This window comes from Micromys minutus (assembly GCF_963924665.1).
Source record: "Micromys minutus genome assembly, chromosome: 14".
Classification (NCBI taxonomy): Eukaryota; Metazoa; Chordata; class Mammalia; order Rodentia; family Muridae; genus Micromys; species Micromys minutus.
In genome coordinates this window covers 49,983,453-50,000,997 of record NC_137983.1, presented here as the reverse complement: position 1 = coordinate 50,000,997, position 17,545 = coordinate 49,983,453, and the positions used below count along the sequence as shown (strand labels likewise).

The window sequence follows — 17,545 nt, the reverse complement described above, 5'->3', positions numbered from 1 at the left end:
AGTGAGAGGACATGCAGTTGTGTGGAAGAAGAACGTTCTGTAGAGATGCAATAAAATGCTGCGCCTGTCGTTAGCAACATTCTACCATGCAGCTAACAACTTGTTAAAGTATACTTCATGTCACCATAGTGGGTATTAATTGTTGGTCCTACATGTATTTCTCCAGAATATTCTATACTTGGTAGGCAGATGATCACCTGCAGGCAGAACCTTAAAGTCCAAGGATGGACTCATCTCCCAGGAGGAGGCTAGGCTGTCAGTTTCTAGGCTGGGGACTTTCTCCCTAACTGAGGAAAATGTGCGAGCTTTGTTCCATTCGTTGCGTTCTGGTGTTTTCTTTCAATGTGGGTGAGTACCAGGCTGGGGCCAGTAGCTCAGATAACACTAGAGAAAATAGTAAGTTGATGTGGTCAACCTGATCAAGGAGTTTTTGTTACAAGAGAAAGGGAAGGTCCACACTGCAGCAAGAAATTCAACCAGGCACACAGAGCTGGGGAAACTCACAAACGTTTGGTAGCACAGGAAAGGAAAGGTGCTTGAGACTATAAGGCTAGACACAGAAGAGGTGAAAATCTAAAACTTCACTGAAAGAAAACAAGGGAAGAGAAGTTCATATGAAGTTAGTTGGTGGCTCAGAACCATGACTCAGAGAGGCAGAGCTGAGGTCAGCTGCCTCTTATCTGCTGTCTGAAGAGCCTAAGAATCGTGACTTCTCACACAAAAGTAGACAGTGGATTCTGCCAGTTTGCTGGCACTGGTGAGAGTGGTTTACATGGAACTGGTTGAAAGAGGCATGAACCTGCATGTTGAAATGTCCAGGCATGAATGGACAATGATTAAGAAACAGGGACTGCAGAAGTGAACCAGCAGTCAGGGGCAACGGCTGCTTTGCCAGAAGACACTGCTTTGATTCCCAGCTCCCACAAAGCAGCTGATAACTGTCTATAACTTCCATCCCAGGAGATCCGGTGCCCTCTTCTGCCTTTCAGTGGTGTTCAGACATACAATCAGGCAAAACACCCATACAGATAAGATAAACAAAAAGGTTCAGATAAAAAACAAAACAAACAAACAAAACAAATCAACACCCAGACAAAACCCAAATGGTATGCTTGTGAGGAACTGAGCCACCAAGTTAACTTGGACACATGATCAGTCCTGTGTTGCAGACAATAGGTTTGGGTGACCTTTCCCTGCCTGCCACAGGTAATGTCTTTGTTTCCTTTTCCTTTTCTGTTGCTGTGATTAAACACCTTGACTGAAAGTGAGACAGGGGAGGAGAGGCTTTCTTCAGGTTATAATGCCTGGTTACTAAAGGGGAAACAGAGGCAGGAATGCGCTATTGCCTCTGACATCACATCCACAGTCAAGCCCAGGGAGAAGAAACTGCTCCATGCTGCCTGCAGACGCACCTGCCTGCCTGCTGGCTTTCTTCACTCTGACGCACTTCAGGAGCCTCAGGATTGGCGGCCCTGTAAGTGTGCCCACAGGCCAGCCAATCTAAAGTAATTCCCTACGGAGACCTCTTCCCTCTGCACCTTGACAGCCTGACTAACCATCAGTCTGTACTCCCGGTGACTGAAAGATACCGAATCACCACATTCTCCACCAAGAGGCAGTCACTATGGGCTCCGAGGGAGCCAACCGGGGCAGTGTTGCACAACTGAGTCCCAGGCACAATTACGCGCTCCATCTTTTGGCATAGGTCTTGTGTTGGCATCTCAGATGTTCTTCATAATGAACTGTCGGCCTGCTAATGGGGGTCAAGCATCCTGTAATCTCAGAGCACAAAGTCACTGAGAAAACCAAAGCTATTGACTGACACTCAGAACATTTGTATAATAAGGGTATAAATAATGCCTAACTTCGATGTAACTGTCTTAAAAACCAGTGCTCCATTGCTCTCTCTCTCTCTCTCTCTCTCTCTCTCTCTCTCTCTCTCTCTCTCTCTCTCTCTCGCTCGCTCTCGCTCTCTCTCTCTCTCTCTCTCTCTCTCTCTCTCTCTTGCTCTCTCTCGCTCTCTCTCTCTCTCTCTGGGTTGAAGATTTTCTTTTTGCCTTTGAGTAGTTTATAAACTGGATTCACAAGCCTCTTTCTTTAGCTTTAAGGGATTTAGCTTTGTTAAAAGACTTGTTTTGCATAAACTCAGTAGTGAAGGGCAGGGAAAAGGTGGAATGTTGGGCTTTGTAAGACATTAAATATGCTAGACTTATTGTAACAGGGGAAACTGATTCCTTGATTCCTTATATAAATGTTTGCTCTCTAGTTTTCTGTAGTTTTAAATATTTTAATAATGATGCCTGAATTTCTATAAAGAAACGATTTTTCAGAACTGGGAGACAATTCAGACAATAAAGTGCTCATGAACTCAGGTCCCTGTAAAAATAAAAACGCTGGGAGCGGTGTCGTGCACCTAGCATCCCAGGGCTGGGTTTAGGGGGACAGGAGGATCCCTGAAGCCTGTTGCACTATTAGTCTGAATACCTTGGTGAGCTTTAGAATTGGTTCAGAATCAGACCCTGTCTCAAAAAATAGTGTTGGGATAGACTGACAATAACACTTACATAGACCTCTTGCCTTTACACATATGTACGTGTGCATGCACACACATCAACAAACACATAAACCATAAACACATACTCCACTACAAAGACACATATACATGGGTTGGTTTCTTTTCCAAAACATGGCACCTGAGTGTGAACTCTGGGTAGCACAGGCCTTGGGTCATTTGCTACTTATCTGATCAATGATCTAATCTTTGTCAAAAGCCCCACACAAAGACTCATGTTCCTAATAAGTTGGATTCATTTTCTAATGTTAATATGATTTTTTTTTCTTAAGAGGAAAAAATTACTTAAAACAATCAGTCTGCCTTTGTTACTGAAGAAATATGAGTTCTGGATTATGTATCTAAACGGAAAAAAAGTAATTCCAAACTTATTTGAAGAAAAGAAGTTTAGCCAGCTTGCCTAAATTAGTCAATCGCTAGCAAAGTCAATTAAAAATAAATTGGCCATTAACGTTTAACAAAAACTAGGGCTTTCAAACAATATAACAACTTTCAATTCCCTAACAATGTGGTTGAAACATTTGACACTTAGGAGTTAGAAATATGTCTCCTGTGGGCTGCCCGCCGCATCGCGACCCTCCTCCAGAGACCTTTCATTCATATCACTTCTATGACGAAAACAGAAGCCTTTTAGGGGAAATATTCCGAGCAAGTCGCTACTACTCTGTGATACTTTCAGAATCAAAACAAATGGCATGAGTGATATCCGCCACGGTTTTCTGAAAACACAGTTTTTCTAAGACAGGTTGTGGAGGGTTCTATTTCAAGGGAGCGAAAGACTCAGATAAGTGACTTCCCTCTAATTGTGAGGAAAATATTGCGGGGTAGATTGTGATCTCCTGCCTGGATGACAGTAGACCGAGACACACGGAGACAAATTAAGAATGGCTTTATTGTTCTATTTTTAGCTTGTTTTGGGAGTGGGTGTTATATAGCGTGGGAACTCACAATCTGCCTGCCTTAGCCTCAGGGGCCGGGATGTGCAGTGTGCAGCGTCAGGCCCGGAAGTGGGTTGCTTTCAGGATTGGACTGAGCAGAGCTCAGAAGCAGCGTTGCCCTCCATCCCTCTGTGCCATGAGCAGCTCCAGCGCCACTGTTCTGTGCTCCCTAACGTGAAGTTTGCGTAACGAACGTTCAAACTCAGTGAGAAAACCACATCTTTTTTATGTTGGGGAACTTTTAAACAATCTCAGATTTATTTAAATAAACTCTAAATTAAACAAAGAAACAAACAACACGCATAAAGAGGTGGAACAGAGAGGTTAATCTTTCAAAGTGCTGTTCATTCAGAGGACATGCCAATTCTGTGTCTGCCATTGTTAAATTACAATTTCAGTTACTTCTCACAATAGACATGTTTAAAATACATGTTTATATTTCAATACATGTAGCTATAAATGTTTATGACATGATTTACATTAGGTAAAATACTGCATTTTATCTCATTTTGTCATATCCGAGGAGCCAGTCAGGGGTAGTTTAATCAAAAATTGCTTTTATAATGTTAGAAATTAAGCTACTATGTCTTTAAAGAAGAAGTTCAGTTTAATGTGCCAAAACAAAACTTAATTATTCTTAAGAAGTGATTTTACTTCACATATATGAGTGGCCTCGATTATTCAAATGTCACAGCAATGAAATTTGTTGGTTTTTCTTCAATGTTAGAAGCCCAGGATGCACCCTCACCTTGTAACACGAAATGCAGATCACGGGGTGCCTTCCACATTGCTACACAAAGTGTGGCACACAGGGTGCTCCTCACCTTGGTAGAGGAAGTGCAGCACATGGGCTGAACCCCAGCATAGCTACAAAAGTGCAGAACACAAGGTGCTCTCCCCACTGGTGCACCAAGTACAGTGCACGCGGTGCTGCTCACCTTGGTAGACGAAGTGGAAACCCCGTGCAGATGCTCCGCTCTTTGCGCTGAACCGAAGCAGAATCTGATTGGATGTAGCCAGTGGGAGGGTTTCACCTGGAAATTCAAATGGAGGCGACATGTTTGCACTACGTAGAAGGCATTCTGGGAGATGCGTGGACTTGAAAGTCCACAGTAAATGCTTCAAGTCAAAGAGAGCACAACTAGATTTAGACCCGAGTGTCTTGCTTTTATGGACATTTTTAAAGCCTGCCCTGGCTTTATGGAGTCTAATAAACTGGATTGCTGTCAGAATGGACGACTTATCTGTGCAGGACAGCGAGCAGGCCCTGTGGCTGACCATACAGTGGGGCTACGTACTGACATGTGAGGAGCTCACTTTGATTTACCATTGCCTGCTGGAGTAAGTAATGGGAGAAAATGTGTTTAGTCCAACACTAGTTTAGAAACATTAAAAGATTCAAAAAATATTTCTAAAATAAGTGTTTAACCTTTAAAGAAGATACAATGCCTTGGGAAGTATCTCCTAACTGTATATATGGATCCTAAGACCCCCACCCTATCCACTGCGGGAGAATCAGGTACTGTCTGTCACCTGAGGCATTTGGAGGCATGATCTATTATGGCCTTGTTGGAAATCCACAAAGTTGAGTTATGAGGATTTTGTTGAATCAGGAAACAGAGAGAAGCCAAAACCAAGCAAAGGTTAATTTTGATGGATTCAGACTCATGCTATAGTATAGTAAAAGTTTGCCTAGTTCACATAATCAATCCTGGAAAAATGAATGCTTGAAATTGCTAATAGGGGTTTGCCCACAGATCCAGGCTGGTACCTGGGTTGAGTTGGCCCAGCAAAATACATGTGTCTGAGCATCTGTGGACACTGGTGCAAAGCTCACATAGGAGCCACCAAGTCCAGGGATGTTCACTGCATGTGTACACTTCATGCCTGGAATTAATAGGGCAAAACGGTTTATCCCCAGGAAGGAGAGCAGGACTCAGAACAGCAAATAGAAATCATTATTTTCATTTCTTTTTCTAAAGAAGCTTTTCTTTTTCTTTTTCTTTTCTTTTAATTTTTCCCATGATCTTAATAAATTTTAGTAAGTAAAACGTAAAGACTTCTAGTGTGAATGCAGACTCAGAAATTCAAAGGTGATTTTCTATTTATCACAGCGAAACATACACACTGAGAGAGAGAGAGAGAGAGAGAGAGAGAGAGAGAGAGAGAGAGAGAGAGAGAGAGAGAGATTAAAATAATCACTATAGCTGTATAGTAGACCTTCATGAAAAATAATTTGAAATGTTTACCTGAATGGGAACCAGAGAGAGAACTGAGAAGCCTAGCCTGTGGATGGGTTCCATCAAACAGCTCTGCCAAGTCGTTCAGTGCGGTCTGGAAGTAGGCAAACTGTCCAAACACCACTAGAAAACAAGGGGGTGGGGTGGGGTAGGGTGGGGCGGAGTCTTATACACAGCAAAGGAGAGTTCATTGTCCCTCCTGAGATCATTTTTTCAGGAGTCTTATAAACATAAACACAAATCAGTGGCTAAAGAGGTAGCTCAGTGGTTAAACACACTTGTTCTTGTGGAGGACAGGGATGAGATTCCCTGCACCCACATGGTGACCCAGACTCTCTAACTCCAGTTCCAGGGTGTCTGTTGCCTTTTGCTGGCTTCTGCAGGCACAGCACACATCCGGTGCACAGTCATATCCACAGGCAAACACTCTTACACATAAAACATAATGCATTGTAACAAAGCAAAAACAGCTCTACAAACTTATGTTCTGTGTTTTCAGTAATTAAAACAAATTTGTTCTTTTAATACTGAAAAGGAATTATTATTTTTAAGAATTTTAATATTGTGTGACACATATTTTTAATATACAGCACTCAAATAATCAGAAAATAATTATGAAGGTACTCTGATTTTTTAATGATCAGTTATAATTTGTTCCATGAACGATTTGCCTATGTCAGAGGAACCAAGCTCTATGATACTTTGACAAGGAATTAGAAACTTCCTAGAATCCTTTGTTCATGTTGGCATACTGCCAAATGAACAAGCATTTCATTTAGAACCCAATTTCAGAGACTTCTTTGGGTTATTCCTTACATTAAAAAAAAAATCCTTTTAGATATGACCTGGTAAGATATACTGCCTTCAAGTAAAACATAGTAACATTGGTTGGAATTCAAATTAAATCAATATTTATATATTAAAATTGATGAAGTAACAGAGCTTTGCAATATTTTGAGGAACCAGTGATTTAGTACTGACAAATAAGCCAGAAACTAATTATTCTTTATTTGTTTATGTGCTAGGTTTACCCAGCGGCCCTTCTAAATAATTACAATCAGGGGACTGAGATATGTACTCTGCTTTAAGGGAAAAATTCTAGTAGAAGAAAATTAATGTGTTAGTAAGCATAATAAAGGATGTTTATTATGAATCTATAGACACACATGTGCTGCACATATTAAAAAAACACACACAGACACATACACACAGACACACACACAGAGACACACAGACACACTTTGAAGCTTTCAGCTTGAGATTTAGCCTCCTAGAGAGCATCACAAAGCAGGCCTCTGGGCTAAGTTGGTTTTCTCAGGAGATGGGACTCACTGAGGACTATGTACTTCAGAGGTTACAGCAGGAGCCACATCTCACCTTCCCCTTGTTCCTGCCCCCCATCCCCCAACTACCACCTCCCCAGTGAACTGAATCCTGTTATGTTAGATGCCCACAGCTTGAGTTTCCTGATTAAAATAGTGAGTCTCTGTTTCCTGTTAAGAATTCTTTGGGAACATAATCTTTACAATGAAACTACAGGAGTACTAAAGAACTCGTTAACATGGGTTGTAGCTGTCCACCCAAGGTTCTGTAGCAAACACAGGAGCCCGAGTCTGTGATATCAGCAGGATTAGGACTCAAGTCACCTAGGGAAGGCCATGGTGACTAGCATTCCTAAGTCAAGCTCTCTCTATCCAGGTGAGCAAATGGGCCTGACTCATCTGCTGAAGGAAGAAAGCTGTGGAGCCATAAACTTCAGTAAGTGTGTTACAACCCATGTGTCTCAGGGAGAAGATTAATGTAGTGCTTAAGCTGTGAGGGGTTTAAATCCTTGTATCTCTGTGTTAACATGAGATATAAAAAAATTCTTCTAGCATACATTAGCAACACCGTGAAGATGATACTGTGGCTGTCTGTCTGGATAGGTTGTACTTGGAAGTGGGAAACAGATGTGAAGGCCTGAGGTAGCAGCATCTTCCAGGCCTAGAACAACCAGAGCTGAAACATACATGTCACTCAACAGAGAAGCAGAAGAAGAAGGAAGCATCACTCAGTTACATAAAGGGAGCTCTGCGATCCTTTTGTCTGCAAAGACAGACACTCAGGATCTACAATGATATATATATATATATTTTTTTTTCTTTCTTTCTTTAAGTGTATATGTGTCAGTGCTTGTGGAAGCCGGAGGAATCAGAGTCCCTCAAACTGGAGTGGGCTCAAGCACAAAGACACAATTTAAAATAATATTTAAACTAATAGAAAATTAAATTTAAAATAATAGAAAATCTTTGAAGATTTTTTTAAAATCTCAAGTACATTCTCACATTGAAATCAACATGTTTCATTTCTATGGAAGTAGGTGACCGTTGATTTACTGTAAAGGGAAACTGTGGGTCTATGTTTTCTTTTCCCCCTTTTGGTTGACCATTGAGTAAACATGGAAATAGCTTATAGGAGTATAAAAGCAACTGTTTGGCTTCCCTTGGGGAAGAACAACATAGTATCAGTATTTCTAGCTGCAAGCCAGTGAGGACATCACAGAAAGTAGTGAAAGACAACCAGGATCACTATGTACATTCCAAAGTCTCAAGGATGGTGACTCTACCTCCCAGCTGTGCGTTGCTGGTTGAGGTTTGATCTGTTGGTGCTCTTTATAATGCTAAATACTGACCTCCAAGGCCTGGTTGCCTCCAGGTATAAGGAAGTTTAAGGAAGATTTTAGCGACTCTACATAACCTTTCCTTTCCCCACCCCAAGTTATTTCTGGTTGGTGAATAAAGATGCCTGCAGCCTATCGCTGAGCAGAAGAGAGATAGGTGGAGTTTCAGTTCCCGGACTTGGGGTCTGAGAGACTAGGAGAAAGAGAAGTGAAGGAGGTGAGGAGAGAAAAAGATGCCACGGGTTAGATGAATTATGAAAACATGGCCAACTAGCGTTAAGAACAGCCCAGAGGAAACATGGCCAGTCATGTCTTGGGGTTATTGGTAGGGAAATAGACATAATAGCATAAAAGGTAGACGTCTGCCCAGGTCTAGTGCTTTAAAGGCTTAATATAAATATAAAAGTTTTGTGGCTTTTATCTGGGAACTGAATTACTAAAGGTGGGGTAGAGACCCACCATTAATACCAAATATTTATGACAACAATGTATGACTTGTGCTCTTGATCTGCATGTGACTTCCTGCCTGAAATTTACAAGCAACTGACTTCAAATCCATTTCTGGGTAGCATTGGATGGGGTCACATTAATGGTTTAAATACAACAGTACTCCAGGGGTAAACATAGGCACATGGCACCCCTTTGGTAGAAGAGTAGGAACACTATACTATGGGTTTGGAAAATCTGTTTCTTTAGTAAATATCACTTCTTTTCCATCATTTTGTTCTAAGTTTACCAAACAACAGATAAATTAGCTCTAAAGCATGTGTCAATGAGTTAAAAACAATAGCAATTTCTTACCAAATTCCTTGGGCACGGTGATGGAATAGATGCATATCTGCCCAGCAGTGTAGTTATGAGGGTAGTTCGGTGATAAAACTACCCCCTCTGAGCCCATGTACTGGCCTCCACAGGGTGCTGCAAAGAGAGCCAGCCAGGAATGGTGAGCTTTGTGTATGAAGAGGGTGATGCTGGTGACAGGTACTCATCTTGTAACAAACACATTCATGTCATTAGCTAACCGTTCATTGTCAGCAGGACCACAGGAACACCAAGCCAGAGACTCACTGGAACAAAAGCTTTTACTCAAAAAAGACATGTCATTATCAAGACCTGTCTGAGGCATGTCCAAACAATAATGAAAATAGATATACTACTACTAGCTATATTGTATATAAGTGTTCACATGTATGTGGGTATACACATGAATTGTGTATATATGAATGTATGTGTGTATGTGAGTGTATGTATATAGATGAATATTTATGTGTATGAAATATGTGTGTATGCATGGATGTATGCATATATATTTCTGTGTATGTATGTGTATATGTGCATATGTGTATATATATATATATGTATGTGTTTATATATATGTATTATGTGTACTTGTGTACATGTATCTGTGTATATGTGAACATACACACATGTGAACACACACATGTATATATATGTGTATATATGTATTATATATACACATGTGTGTATAGATGTGTGTATATTTATGCATGAGTGTATTTGTGCATGTGTGTATATATGTGTATATGTATGCATGTGTTTCTATATATGTATGTGCACATGAGAATGTGTGTATATAGACATTTATGTATATGTATTTGTGTAGGTATGTATATGTGTATCTACGAATGTGCATGTATATACTATGAGTTTGTGTGAACCCTTTTTTTTCTGATAATTTTACTAATAGTGCTTCTTTTCTGGATAAATTGGACAACTTTTTAGCTCACACGAAATGCTCTTCAAATATCCTGGCACTAGTATCCAATTAAACCCCAGTCACTTGTTCAGGCTGTAAACTAAGTCCCAGCATTGGCATTTTGTATGTAATAGCAGGAGAGACTGGCACCTGCTCCTCTGTCCAACTGTGTGACTGGGGACTGACACACCAGAGCTGAGTGTCCCATTCCCCTGGCCTTTTCTGACATTCTGTATCACTTGATGGTTCTTTTCCTTTGGGGCACCAACACTGATTTAAATTCAATGTTGCTTTTAGGATATGAGATATTTCAGTTTCTTAAGATTATTACTTCTTTTTATTCTAAATATTGGTTCATACTTAAATATGTAAGCTAATAAGTTTCACCACATGAACAAATAAGACATGGTGCTTTGACTGAAATTATTTTTCCTCCCATTCTTTCTCCCTCCCTCATTTTCTTCTGGCCTCCTTCCCATTCACTATATTATTACAGTTCATTTATTCTTGATATGGCAATTTTCAAGCAGTTAAAAAAAAGGAAATTAAAGATAGCATGTTTAATCTGTTCAGTGCTAATTAGTACACTATTAAGTCCTAATGGACAAACAGGACATTTTCCATGATTAATAAACTCTGTAGAATGTAGCAATGCTAATGGGAAAGGTACTTGGTACTGGTTTGTTGAGACAGTTAATGACTGTTGGGACACTGTCCCCAATCCTGCATTACCGTGACTTGGCAGGCTCACCTCTTACCTCAGGACAATAGCTCATACATCTGACAACTTTAACATATTCAGGGCCAGGCAGGAAAGGCTTAATGAACTTAAACAAACCACAATTACTTCTGATGTCATATTGCAAAGTAGTTTCATGCTCCAAAAGATCTAAGATGACTATTGTGCTAGCTAGTTAATTCAAGTCGCACTCATTTGGGAAGTGAGGACTTCAGTTTTTAAAAAAGCCTCTATCAGACTGGTCTGTGCGAAACCCTGGAGTGCATTTGCTTGATTAGTGTGACAGAGCACAACTCACTGTAGAAAGTGTCACCTCTGGGAAGGGGGTCCTTGGTAACAGAGCAGGCTGAGCGAGCCACAGGGAGCAAGCTGGTAAGTAGTGGTCCTCCATACCCTTTGTTTCAGTTCCTATATTCAGGTTTCTGCCCTGACTTTTCTCAAAGATGGAGTATGACCCTGAGAGTTTTCAGCTGAAATAACCATTTCCTCCCCAAGTTGATTTTGATAGAGGTTTTGAGTACAGCAAATAGAAACCCTTACCGAGATAACTGTCTTACAGTTTTAAAGTGGAAATGCTCATTCCTCTTTTAGATGGAGGCTATTTCTGTAAACAAATCCCAAAGGAGAAGTTTCCACTTCAAGCCTTCTATGTAGACAGGCCACTGTCTGTTTCTGCCTTAGCTATGTCAGTTTAAGCTGGCTATTTCAGAAAAAAAGGTTTGCTATTTTAAAAGCTTACCAACCAAAGGTCTAAAAATATGTGTGAAGAATGGAAACCTATTTTATTTTAGGTTGGTTGTATGAAACCCAGGCAGCTCATTTTGCAAATATTCCATTCCTACATATCATCTAACTAAATCATTTATTTATCTATCTGTACATCCATCTGTCAATCCACACAACAACCCACCAGCAGTCTGTCTGTCTATCTATCTATCTATCTATCTATCTATCTATCTATCTATCTATCTATCTATCTATCTCTCCATCCATCTACCCATCCATCCATCTACCCATCCACCCACCCACCTGCCTATCTATCTATCTATCTATCTATCTACCTATCTATCTATCATCATCATCTATCATCTATCTTATCTGTAATTCATATTCATCTCTTTACTGAGAAGCTTTCAGAGAATGTTATCATGTACCTCCTGTGTATCCGATGGAAAAGTGAACAAAATGGGCATAAAAGTTTCAAAATATGTGAATTAAATTAAAACATTGCCTTGTTCAAGAACAGTAAGAACAGACAACTGACTGTACAAGAGACTCAGCAACAATTGGAAGTGAGAGGGTCCCACCCTGGCTGGGGATTATAGTCCTGGACAGTGAAACTCCTCAGTAGGTAGAATTGGGAAAGGAAACTGAGTCAGAAGTACCTTGGCAGGCAGGCAGTGCCCGGTCCCAGGATGGCTTCCCATCAGCCCCTGTCACACACTCAATAGATGAGGGATCCACAATCTTGTAACCAGAGTCACACTGATAGGTAACTGTAGAGCCCAGCTTAAAATCAGTTCCGATCCTTGTCCCGTTCATTATGTTCCCAGGGTCAAAGCAAGCTTCCCGGGGTTTCTCTGAAGAAACAAGAACATGTGTACCATGATTACATCTGTGCATAATTATTTTCTTTGTTTCTTTGCCTACTTCATACAAGGCCCACCATGGTGTCCAGCATGTGAAAACTTCTTAGAAAGATTTCCTCATCAACTAATGACCAAGTTAGCTTACTAGCTCACAGCAGGGAATTATTTTCCAATAAATTATATTTATCCCCTTTAAAGCGACATTTTTATTAAAGGGTGATATAAAATTATTTTCATGCAAGCAAAACCAGGGTGTTTTGTGATGTGCCTTTTAGAGCTTGTTGAGGGTCTAATTGTTGTGCATTTTAAAACTGATTGAGGAAAATCTGCTGCTCATTTTCCAGCTGACTCCTGACTCATCCTTGTGAGAACTTGTTGCACAGCTTTTCAAAAACTGATAATTTGGCTTCATAAAGTGAAAACTAGAGTGGTCCCTGAAAATCCCTTGCACCTTTGTCATGGCGATACAGATAGACCCTGAGTAACGGTTCTTGGGGCTGGTACATTGAAGACTGTCAAACTTAGCAGGAAAATGGCATCTGATGGATAAGTGTCAAATACTAAATCTGGTGGGTGTCAGTTGGCCCATGATTTTACCTTAACTGTCATAACTGCAGCTGCTAGCTCCAAGGGGCCACGTCACATGCCAGACTGAGCTGAGCTCAATGCCAGCGATTGCCAACCTTCTATAAGGAAAGTGGCAACAGTCTGAAGTTCAGATCAAGGCACAAGTAATCAAAGTAATCAAAGACACACAAGTGTGCACTACTGGTTACTATGACGACTGACTGCAAGGCTCAGGGCTTGTGCCACATAAGATCTGTCTGGATGATCAGAAGTGGTTGTTACTCGGTCAACCTCAGTTCTTTCTGCTTCAATGGGTCCTTCAAAATGTCAACAAATCAATCAACATCTATCTGCAACTACATGTTCTGTGAAATATTTGAGTCATGCTTTGCTTGTTAAACATATCTTCATTCTTTACCTTCCCATGAGAGGACCAAGTGAGGCCTAACTTCCCAGACTTCCCAGGAGGTGTTCCAGAAGAGAGAGGACACTTACTCAGCTCAATGTTATGGTCTTTTCTTTGATAGTGTAGGAAGGAAGGAGGGGTAGTGAGTTGATTAATATTAATTTAGGTTCTGGGATAACTTCAAATATATTTTGGGTTTGAAAACCGGGTCTCCATGAAAAAGTTTATAAATGCTAATGCTTTGATCTACCACAAAAAATTAAGTGTCAATCATACATGTAAAGAGCATTGTGACATACAAGGGCTACACTGAATTCCATTTTGTTTTTGGTCTGGGATCAGGATTGGTGATGTTACTTTTATTTCTTCCTGGTCACAGTCAACATGTTCACTTAATTTAATGTAGTCATGGTACAAATTAATCTTAGGAGGAAGAGTGTTACAGAGATGGTCAGGTGTGCAAGAGACAGAAAGGATGGAATAGATACAGAGATAACCCTCAGGGTATGAATGACACACAATTGCTGGGAACAAAAAAATATCAAACAAGTATCACATTTTAGTGAGTACTACGAAATGCACAAGAGGCTTGTCTCACTGTTGTATTCATTAGTTTTAAATATTTTCATTTGGATTTTAACACTGTGTGGATCAACATCAGCAAAGAGAAATCTCCCTTGCAAATAATCTTCCAATCTATATAATATGCTACAGCTGAAAACACTGTAAACACTGAGCATATTATGTGATAATTTATTAAATTTGGCAAATTTATTTTTATATATTTTGGTCAACAACATTGATTTATCTGAAACCTTTCTGGTATCTATAAGCCCACAGCCAGCAACTCATATGCAGAGACCAATGTCTCTAGTCACTTCACTGAGAGCCTATTTGGATATTTCAAATAGTCGCTGAGAGTCTCATAATTCTTTATAGTAGTCTCAAACCCCATGCAGATCAGTTATTGCACATTTCATAATCTATCCTCAGATAAAAATGTACATGTCAAAACCATTTCCTCCACTTTTCATCATAGATAAAAATATTTTTAACACATGAAAAGTGGGGCTCTCGTCTTCAGAAGGACCCCCCCCACGCCACTCCTGCATGTAGGTCAGGAACACATGTGCTTGAGACAGAGGATCTCATGAAGAAATGCTGATGGCAGAAGCAGCCCCTGACACAGTTAACTTCCCCACAAATCCATCACATCACGAACCTTTAAATTCAATAGCGAACCCAGACAGGCCAACAGAGGCATCACTCCTGAATGCCAGGAAGAGGCTGTTACCACTGCTTTCGATCCTCTCTGGGGCTTGAGAGCCCTGGAAGCTTCCAATCAGTGGGCTGTTGGAGTCCTCCCCTTCATAGATATGAAGGAAGTCGTAACTTGGTTCCATGCTAAAACTAATAAGGAAGGAGATTGTCACCAACGTCCCCAACACCAACTCACCTCATGAGTGAGTTTTGGGGAACACATTACAGCTTAGTTTGCTTTTGTATAAGAATTTAAATGGTTACAGTGATCAAAATTAAATACCACACTAATGAACATGCTAAATTAGAGGTATTGTTTGTCCTAATCTCTATCAGTATGTTGCATAATGGCCAATGCATTCAATAGTAGACAAATTTGAGTGAAGTTAAAACAACACAATGGCAGCACTGGGGTGTGACACCCCTTCCTCTTCCCATGAACTTAGTAAATAAGGACGACTTAAAAGAAGCCATACTCAAAATTGACAGATTCCTGCTAAATCTAGATGGTTAGGTGAGTATTTTGAGATTTAAAATATATGTACTTGGTACTGATGTATATTATAAATGTTAAAAATTTGAAATCTTTCATTGGTTTAATTTTACATTGAAGACTATAATTGTCATTGTTTCCTTAGGTAAGTGGGGGAGGGGAATGGCTATGGTTTCTACATGGAAAGATTACAAACATTACCTATCATGTTACCACACTGAATATCCAACCAATCTTTCTGTTATTCCTTCCTTCTCTCCCTCCTTCCCACAGTCTGTGTTTCTCTCTCCCCTTCTTTCTTTTATTTTCTTTTCTAATATTAATATCCAGTCCATGTTAAGACTTGCCATGTCTGCTCTCAAAGGTCACGGTGACATTACTGTTGTTTTTTTTAAATATCTATTTGTAAATTTATAAATTTTCAATTTACATTTTATTTGCAAGTTTGCTGCTGTCAGATATAAAGAAGGAAGAGCAGAAGTCCAGAGCTCAGGGATTTGATGTAATTACACATGGTATGTTTGATTTTACTGGAAGAATAATTTTAGTCATGGTCATTTTCATGGATAATTCTAGAGTTCATTCCTGTACCATCACCAGTGTCTAGCAAAGGTGATTATGGTCATAATTATCCACTGAACACTGAAATTCAATCAGACATGGGAAATTTAAAAAAAAAAAAAACATACTTTGTACTGGAACTTCTTTTGGGCATACAAAAGTTTTGACATAGAGTCCTGGTGCTTAATTTATAATCAATCCCAGTTCCCTTTGTAATAATCAGGCTTATTTCCTCTTACCATAGCATCATATACCTATAAACCTTAGTAACATCCCCAGGTCCAACCCAGTCTGGGTACTGAGTTTCAAGTGCCCGTGAATCAGCATCACCATATAGTCTACAGGGACAGTGATGAACCTTGTTCCCCATAGTCAACAGTACCAGCATACAGTTTTGCCTGTAGTTCTAGAATGCTCTCTTCCAATTTCCAGACTCTCACTGTCCCCATAAGAATAGAGCAGAACTCAGTCTTCTGGATGAATGCCCTGAAGGCTGGGTGGCTGACGTCCATGCATGAAGGCCTCAGTAGCATGTTTGACATTCTTCCTGTTTGGGCATCCTTGTCCCCACACAGCATTCTGGCTACTTAACTCCCACCATCTGGATTTTGTGACAGTGACAGCATGGTGCTCATCTTAACACTAAGATTTTAAGCTCAGAGAAGCTGCCTGAATGTAGAACTATGCAGATAGGGGTCAAGCTAATGGTTCACAGAACCCAAGCATTTGGGGGATTATCTGTGTTGTATATCTTTCAGAGAGGTGTGTAAAACACAGCAAGTAAAGCTCTCTGTGATAAATGTCCTTATTGGTTATCAAATAAACTGTTCCTTCGTGGCTTTGATCATTGGACATGGGCATAGGGGAAGTATGAAATGGAGGAATGAGGCTCTGCTTAGATTCAATGGTCACTTCACCCTTTAATGCCAGGAATCAGATGGAAATCTAGGTTTTAAGGAGGGTCTACTAAACTGTGCAATGAACAATTGCATGGCTGTCTCCACCCATGCAGGCTCATTCATTCTATATCTTGGCTAGTGTCCTGAAAGTTTTTGTTCTTTTGATCATTAGTAGAAGAACTTTCAGGAGAAAGTGCTCAGCTACTGACTAATGTAGAATCTCAGACCCATTAGTTATCAGAGACAGTAAGAGAGGCCAGTGCCCCTGAGCAGCTGATTGCTGGTTCAAAAGCACTAGACAAGTAGCCCATACCCTGGCAGAGAAATCAAATATCTAGTCACCTTTATTTTTTTGGGTTAAGGGTCTGGCTAGCAACCACCACCTTTCAGATACTTAGCTTTCAGAACATCACATTCATTTATGTTTTTAAGAAATAAAAACATTGTTATTGGATAAGATCTCAGTATTTACTAAAATTTAATTACCATGTAGTAAATACTAATGTGATAATACATTACTGTATAAATAATTTTCCCTCACCATGAACAACTGCCTGACAGAAGCAACCAAGGAAGACATAATATATTCTGGCTCCTAGTCCAATGGCTATATTATTCTTAATGGTGAGGAAGGCATAGCTTCTTATTCTCTATCGATGAAGGCCAGAGGTTATGGTCTAGCTTACTTACATCATGGTGTTTCAGAAACAGCCTAGCTGTAAGCTATATGATATATGCCTATGAATGGGGCCTTATGTTCATAAGGTTCCAAATGTCACCCAAACAGCACCACCATCTGGTGCTCATGAGTTCAGACAGGAGAAGCAGAGGACCTTTCACGTTTAAGCCATAACCCCCAAAGGAAATGACTTTAGTAAATCCTTGCGGTACTGAATTTTACCATC

The 17,545-nt window shown here is 40.2% G+C and overlaps 1 protein-coding gene across 1 annotated transcript in view; it reads right to left on the bottom strand.

Moving 5' to 3' along the window:
- The window catches only part of CSMD1 (CUB and Sushi multiple domains 1), a gene marked incomplete at its 3' end in the record, with an annotated part of 1,481,492 nt that overhangs the window by 160,443 nt on the left and 1,303,504 nt on the right, over nucleotides 1-17,545 (bottom strand). The window contains exons 29-33 of the mRNA XM_080928326.1: nucleotides 14,650-14,837; nucleotides 12,251-12,445; nucleotides 9,211-9,327; nucleotides 5,760-5,873; nucleotides 4,449-4,544 (exon numbers count right to left, since the gene is read on the bottom strand). Coding sequence (XP_080784452.1) covers nucleotides 4,449-4,544; nucleotides 5,760-5,873; nucleotides 9,211-9,327; nucleotides 12,251-12,445; nucleotides 14,650-14,837 — 710 coding nt within the window. The remainder of the gene's footprint in view (nucleotides 1-4,448; nucleotides 4,545-5,759; nucleotides 5,874-9,210; nucleotides 9,328-12,250; nucleotides 12,446-14,649; nucleotides 14,838-17,545) is intronic.